The sequence below is a fragment of the Eretmochelys imbricata genome, chromosome 17 (genome assembly GCF_965152235.1).
Source record: "Eretmochelys imbricata isolate rEreImb1 chromosome 17, rEreImb1.hap1, whole genome shotgun sequence".
Taxonomy (NCBI): Eukaryota; Metazoa; Chordata; order Testudines; family Cheloniidae; genus Eretmochelys; species Eretmochelys imbricata.
In genome coordinates, this window is record NC_135588.1 from 17,797,866 (window position 1) to 17,805,672 (window position 7,807).

A 7,807-nucleotide genomic window follows, 5' to 3' on the forward strand; every position below is an offset into this window, starting at 1 on the left:
CCCATGTATATCCCTTTACCGGATTTGGACTTAGCTTACACTTTGTAGGATAAGTGGTTAATATATGTTGTTGGTGGATGGAGAATGAAGGGCAAGAGTAGCAGCAATAAGATCACGCAGGAGTTTTATTTGGTGATGCATTTGCCATGTGACAATGGTAAAGAATAATTTTCTTCTAATGTTGAACAAAGAACTTTATTAAGGTATGGGCAACATTTACCCCCTACAGCTACTATCTCATTGTGTACTTTACTGCAGAGTTTCCGTGTGGTACTTTTCCTCAGCTGTTCCTCCTGCCTGGGTCCCTGCTGCACAGAAACCATGTACACATCCTCAGAGCACATGTTGTAGGTGTTATATTTGTTTTTATTACACAGAAATACTGTGTCTATATGAAATGGGAAGACTAAGGTTTGTAGATATAATGAAGAAAGGGTGTTTTTCAGAAGTGGTACATGGTAGGTCATGCCAAAAAGTAGTTAATGTGTAATTACATGCAAGTGTGAGGTTTTGGTACATGCACATTTTAGCTGTGGTGATGCTACTTAGAAAACTTGGCCCAAAATAGGTTTTGCAAGAAACTTACTCCACACAAGTGATGGAGAATCACTTAGCACTTCAAAAGATAATGAAAAGCTACATCATGGTTTGGGCAGAAATGAGTCAAAAGTGGAACCATTTTTCATAAAGAAAGAAAATGCACTATAAGGCTTATACACAGTGCACTTGTTGATCAGTCTACTGCATTCCTGGACATTTTCTCATTACATACAGTAAAACCTCAGAGATATGAACACCTCAGGAATGGAAGTTGTTCATAACTCTGAACAAAGTGCTATGGTTCTTTCAAAAGTTTACAACTGGAAATTGACTTAATACACCTTTGAAACTTTCTATGCAGAAGAGAAATGCTTTTAACCATCTTAATTTAAATGAAACAAGCACAGAAAAAGTTTCCTTGTCAAATCTTTTTTTTTAAATTCCCTTTTCTTTAATAGTTTGTGTTTAACACAGTACTGTACTGTACTGCCTTTTTTGTGCATGTCTCTGCTGCTGCCTGGTTGCGTACTTTCAGTTCCAAACGAGGTGTGTTGTTGACTGGTCAGTTCGTAACTCTGGTGTTTGTAACTCTGGGGTTCTACTGTAGATTTCTGCTTAAAAAGCCCATACAGCCAAAGGAAAATATTCATCTACTGATTACAAAAGAACTGATTTGTCTTGGGAGATATTCAGCAATTCTTGGTGTATATGAAAACAAATTAAATACTCAGCCTGTGGATGTCAAAATACCATCAAAGTCCCTTGATGCCCTCTACTGGCCAAAATGCTGTATAAATGAAAGAACAGGTGTAGTGGTTTGTTGTGCTTCTTGTTCTGCAGGCCAGGCAAAAGGGAACCATCCCAGTTTGTCCCCCTCTTCAATGACTAGACACAATTATAACTGCACATTACTGGTCTAATGTGACAATAGCAGCATATTAAACCCACATTCCATTGATTCACACCACATATTAGATAAACTGTAGTTTAGAACATGGCAATTTAGCAGGGAAAATTCCAAAAAAGGACGTGATGGTTTTGAAAGAATGTATAGTACTCTGCTTGAAATGACAGCCAAAAATCCTAGCACCCTATCTTAGTGCAGAACAGTGCAAAACCAAGGTAATTAGCATGCCCTGATCCCCATTAGTTACCTCTGTTAACTCACCCAAGGACATAACAGTTGCATAAAACAGCTTGACCGCAAATGGACATTACTTATCCTATATCAAAACTTCTCCTGAACATACATTTGGCTCCCAAGAATAGTCTTATAAAAATAGCTTTTTTAAAAGTGTGTTTTAATAATTTACTGATGCACACAAAAACATTAATTGTTCCTGTATTATTTTTCCACTGAGAATATTACTAAAATATGAAGGCACCCCACAAAGGGATTAATCACTTCTTCGAAAGGGATTAGCCTTGGCAAGTGCTGCCAGAAAATATTCAACCCCTCACAGATAAATGCTTCTATCCTTAAAATTGATTTAATAAAGAAAAATGTAGACAAGAAATCAGGTTATATAATTTAATAGCAGTTGAATCTAAGGAGCTGACAGCTCCAGGGGGCTTATGGCAGAAGTTACTTTTTGTTTCGTAGGTAAGACCACCTCCATATGCCATTCAGTTGTGCTAACAATTTGTGTCAGCAGCCAGCAGTCATCTAATCACAATTAGACAGTGAGAAGCCTAAACAAAGGAAAAATTTCTCAGTGTATTGAACCTCTTGGTGGTTGTGAGAACCCTACCAGTTCAAAATGGCTGTTTATCCTTGTCCAAGCTAGTGAATTATTAATGCAAAAAAGAAATACAATTTGTCTATCGTGTAATATCATACAAGACTTACCTCTATACAAGGAACCTATATCAACCCAATTTTATTAATAATGGCAATAAAGCTGTAGGCTTTGATGCATTTGGTGAGCATACGATGGTCCTCGGTACTTTGCATATTGATGCCTACATGTACAACACTCCTTCTGCATACTGTGCCTATTGTAGTCTGAGAATCCACATTGCCTATTACAACTGATACTAAGTAGTGAAGTGTTTCAAATGTATCTTTATTGCTGAGAAAGGTAAAATATATACAGTCTGCATAAGGGTGCATGTAGAAATGTGTCTCCTGCAAACTTCCCAAAAGCTGGAACATTCTGCCTGGGTTTTTTAACATTGTTTCACTTAAAATAAGAGAATATTCTATATCCTTATAAAATAGATGGACAACAAACTTCTCGGGTCTATCTGAGGACACAACCATATATTAGTAAGGAGTTTGGATGACCCAGTAAACCAACCACCTTTAGCAGGGTTAAACCCAATGATTTTTTTTTAAAAAAAATCTATTTGAATCTGTGTTTGTGCCCAAAATTCAAAGTACCCGTTGTTCGTGATCTTAAAATCATAGTAAAGTGCAGTTAAAATGAGAGTGTTTTGCTTTTGTTATCCAGCTTGGAGAATATGTATGTGGTGAATAGATTTAAAATCCACCATTATAGAGTCTACACAGGTACCCATTTTATCCCAAGCCAGTCCCTATCCTCAGCACTATTCATCATCATTATAATATTATTCAAAACATCATCCTTTTTTGTTGTTTTAAAAGTAATCCCTCCTTAGTCCATGGGATATTTAAGGAAGGATCCACTCCTTGGGGAAATGCTGACATCACTAGCAATGAATGATAAACACTATCAGTATCATCGGGGGAGGGGGTGTGTCTTCACCTACCACTCCCTGTCCCCACATGGAGTTTCTTTTTATTGTTTACTATAAAAAAATCAACATAATTCCTGTGCTATAGCTCTTTTTTTATTGACCTATTTAAATAAGAACACAGTAGATTTGTAAGGCTCAGACAGGAGCTCTTAATTGTACTCTGAAGAAAAGATGGTATCTGTATTCTTCATCTCCTGCCTTGCCAAATGTCTGTATTACTGAACTCTTACTATTGACATCCAAATGTTTACTTCATTTTACATTTAAATTACCAATTTAATTTTTTTGTCCTGAGGTAGATTTCCAATTAATATTCCCTGTTGTTCAGAATGAAAACTAAACTCCCTTGTGGCTGTCTGACAAAACAATATCCACAGACTTGTTGTTGTCATATTGCAGAAAAAAATCGCATTAGCAATGAAGATTTTTGAATGAGATTTTTCTAGCGCAGTAACCGAAAAATGCATCACACTATCTTACACGTTACTGGAATGTTTATTTACTTTTCACTTAAATCACACTCTTAATAGAAGAATATGGTAAAAGGATGCAAGTTCTACAAAGTGACAGACAAATGACTTTTCATAAAAGTGTTTAGTTCAAAGTATGGGCAACAGCCTTTGCGATTTGGGGGATGAAAAAGTTAAACACAACTATTTATTTATAAAAGACAGGCTAAGCTGCATCTTAAAAATTAATCTTCTTATTCAGCATCTGTTCCTAATCCTCTAACTATAGTTTTAGCTGGAGCCATACAGTAGCACAGAAGCTTACTAAATATAAGAATGAGTGGTGGGGAAATAAACACTTAGATTTTACTGATCAAAAAATGTAGAAAAATAAACACTGTTTTAAGTGATACATACAAAATGAGTCTCTAAATAATACTTCAGAATGATTTCCATTAGAAAATCTTTAGGCATTATTAAATGCATGTTAGTTCACGCAAAGACTAGTGTTAAACATTAAAAATTAACGTCTTTGGCCAAACTTTCAGATGTGGACACTGACTTCGGGTGCCCAAGGTGAGTCACAAAATGTCACACTAGGCACCCAAAATCAGTGGACACTTGAAATTTGTTGACCTGTTCTTTGAGCATATTGAGCTGATCCAGAATCTTCAGGTATTTGACAAATTTCATAGAACGTATAGTTTCAGAATGCATTGAAAAAATAATTTTGTCACTTTATGTATCATTTTTATTTAAGTGGTTCTCAAGTTATACAGAAGTTTAACATCTTTCAAGCAAGTATCTTTTAAAAAGTAAGGAAGTTTTGCCCCTGTAAAAGTTAAGCTTCTTTTTACTATACTAATATGGACATAAGGGCTGATCCAAAAGCCACTGAAGTCAATGGAAAGATTCATATTTACTTTGATGGATTGTGGAACAAGTCCATATAAAGTAAGCTTAATTCAAGGACCTCAAAGGACTTCATAAATATTAATCAGTCCTCACAACACCCATGTAAGGTTGGTGAATACACCCATTGTATACATGGGCAAATTAAGTTTTTTGCTTTTAGCAAGAGTTGCACAATGTATAATGCTGTGCTGACACTACGATATATACTATGGTGCAAGAAAACTTTCAAAGCAGTCCAGAGTCTGAGTTATTCCACTGTAGCTCATATCTGTCCCTTATCACACACAGCACTGTACAGTGTGTGCCTCTTGCTCAAAGCAAAACTAACTCTATCCATTTGCAAACTTGGTATGACTACTGATTAATATTTGTGAAATGCTCCCACTAGAAACAGAAAAGATCCAGGCCCTCTGTCCTATCTTTGTTAACGCCTTCAGAATATCAAACTTTTTCTTTTTTTTTAAATACTGGAAGTAATAACTTACCCCTCCGTTTTAGAAACCACTCACCGTTGTCTAGATTAATTCCAACTCCAAAATTTATTAAATATATTTCTCCTCAAGGCTTAAGTTTTACTATGATGTCACATTCTTACATTTCTAAATGGAATATTTCAATACTGACAAGTCTTGACTTCCAAAAAAATAGTTTAATGTTAGAAGCATCTTACCCTTAAAGAAAAAGCTTCCTATCTACTAAGGTAGCTTAAATGAATTATGCAGAGAACTGAAGTCTTCATTACAATACACTTATTTTGCGTCTGCACTTCTACCATTTAGACAACTCATTTAGACACTCTTGGGGGGTATGTTTATCTATTTAAAGAAATGTCTAAGCAGTATATATAGAATTCAGGAGGGGAAAATGATGGTTTGCCAGAATATTGCACTCACCAGCTTTCAGTCAAAAACTGGTATGGCAAGGAAGAGGGGGCAACCCCCCCAAAACCTTATATACAAATGCTTCTGGAGAGATCTCAAAAAATGTATTGTAACACAAGTACTGTCTTATTGGTTTCTCTGCTGCCCTTTCAGTACTTCCTTTACACTACATGGAGATTACTTTTTTGCAATCTTTTGTTTTTCTTTTCAACTTCCTTTAGTATATCTTGCAGTTTCTTAGAAGTTTGTGTCAAGAATGCAAAGCTTTCTTTTAAATTGCTAGTCCCGTGCTCTCTGCATATGTTCTCAAGCCCATCAAACCACTGGAGGGTCTTCTCAAGCTCTGCCTGAACCATTTTCTGTTCTTCTAATTCTGCTAAAAGGGCCCGTCCAGCAGACACTTCAACCTTGTATTGTTTCTGTAGCTGATCAATTTCACCTTGAAGAGTTTGAAATTGTTCCTTACTATAGGGGTACTGCTCGTGGACCTTGTCTTCAGGAAGTAAAACATTTTTAGGGATGTTTAACACCAACTGCAAAAGCATTTGTTCCATTTTGCTGAAGAGGTGATCAAAGCGCTCCTTCATGAAGAGAAGAAATTTCTCTGTGCTCTTACGGATTTGGAATGGACTGATCTTAGAGTCAGGAAAGCCTTCTAGTTTCTTCAGAATGACTCTTTCCACAACCAGCATCATTTCAAACAAGTAGTCTTGAAATGCAATGTAGACCCTAAGCATACATGTTTGAGGGGTAAAACCAAAGAACTGGGCTTCATATGCCATAGGATTCACTGACATCTTGGCTAAAAGAAACCAACCATAGACAGCGTGGAAATCTGTAAAGGAAAAAAGGAACATAAGTACAAATCTGTATTTTGGAAAGGGTGAGTTGTATTAGCAGTATATTACAGCATTAACCTCACTTATGAAGAACAAAGTTCAAGTTTCAAATTTAGGGGAATTTAAAGAATTTGGTTTTTAATCTAGTCCTGTCTCTGCCCAGCATGACATAATTTGCCAGTCTTTGGCTCAGAGGAAACTACATCCTATTCTATTACTAGTGCTAACCATGACTAGAACCTTACATTAAAATCAAAATTCTATCATTGGCTGTGAGGAGGGATTCTGTAGAATGTAAATGGAAGCTCCTTTTGTAGTGTTTGAATGCACAAGTGATGTGTTGTGTCAACAGCTGTAGACCTCTCTGAACATATTACATTGTGCTATAGATAAATATGTCAGTATCGGAACTGTTTGGAAAAGCCCTGCAGACATGATTGTCAATACAACTGTCACACTGTATATAAAAGCTGTTTCCCTGTCACACTGGAGGTGAAGGCTTTGTGCTGTAAGTGTTCCAACAGAAGTCTTCTCAGGCATTTGTGTTGACAGGACCAAGACCCCAGTTAGTCCATTATAATAGGATGAGCTCTGCCTTTAAGCAGTGTACCAGCCTCTATCCCACTAACAGTCACAGACCCCTACTGTCCACAAGCCTTTTCAAATCAGACCAAGGACCAGACCGACACCTTGGGAAGGTTTTTAAGTGCCTGACATCGGTCATACTTAAGGGGGAGGGGAGATTCCCCCCTAGATAATTAGCCACAGCATTAGGCTCTCAGAAAATTCAATACAGGGCAAGAGAAGACAGCAGCAGGCAGCTCTCATAGAGAGCTTTTCCTCAGCAGATCTCGAAGCGCTTTACAAAGCAGGTCAGGATCTCTAGCCCCCTTGTACACATGGGGAAACTGAGGCACGGGGAAGGGGAATGACGTGCCCTAGATCCCAGTCGAAACAGCACCAAGCCCCCTCTGGTGCTCTATCCCCACGGCCCGACCACTCCCCAGGCCCAAGGGGTGAGGGCTGCTTGGGCCCTCAGGCCGCGGCAGGAACCGTCGCTTGATCCCCGGCTCCCGAGCCCTTTGGCTCGGCTCCCAAGCGAGAGGGGGCCGCAGGCGTGGGGAAGCCTCCCCGTCCGCGCCCCCTGGCCTCTCACCGGGCGGACGGCGGCTCTCGAGCTACCCCAGGACCCGCGCAGACCCCGCGATCCCAGCCGCCGCTTCCCGCCTCATTCGAAGCCCCGCCCCCGGGAGGAGCGCCACCACTCAGCGCCTCCAGCCGCGCCCGCGCTCTCGACTCCCACCTCCCAAACCAATCGGAGCGCTGGGGGTGGGGAGAAAATATCCCGCCCAATCACAAAGCACGTCTGACAAGGGACGCGGGAGCATCCGTGAAGAAGCGCTTTTTCCGCTTCAAAATCGCTGAGATAAAAGAAAGCGAAGGATTGGCTGGCTTTGGATGC

General features: G+C 39.1%; 1 protein-coding gene across 1 annotated transcript; it reads right to left on the minus strand.

The window, feature by feature from the left end:
• Positions 1 to 3,737: 3,737 nt before the first annotated feature.
• On the minus strand, positions 3,738 to 7,583 carry MIS12 (MIS12 kinetochore complex component). Its single transcript, XM_077836828.1, has 2 exons — positions 7,502 to 7,583; positions 3,738 to 6,341 (listed from the first exon to the last, which is right to left on the minus strand). The coding sequence occupies exon 2, from the start codon at positions 6,301 to 6,303 to the stop codon at positions 5,668 to 5,670; it is 636 nt and encodes a 211-aa protein (XP_077692954.1). The 5' UTR covers positions 6,304 to 6,341; positions 7,502 to 7,583; the 3' UTR covers positions 3,738 to 5,667.
• Between the last annotated feature and the right edge of the window lie 224 nt (positions 7,584 to 7,807).

Coding starts and splice junctions, on each gene's coding strand:
- MIS12 (XM_077836828.1), bottom strand. CDS start 6,303: ATGTCAGTGAATCCTATGGCATATGAAGCCCAGTTCTTTGGTTTTACC.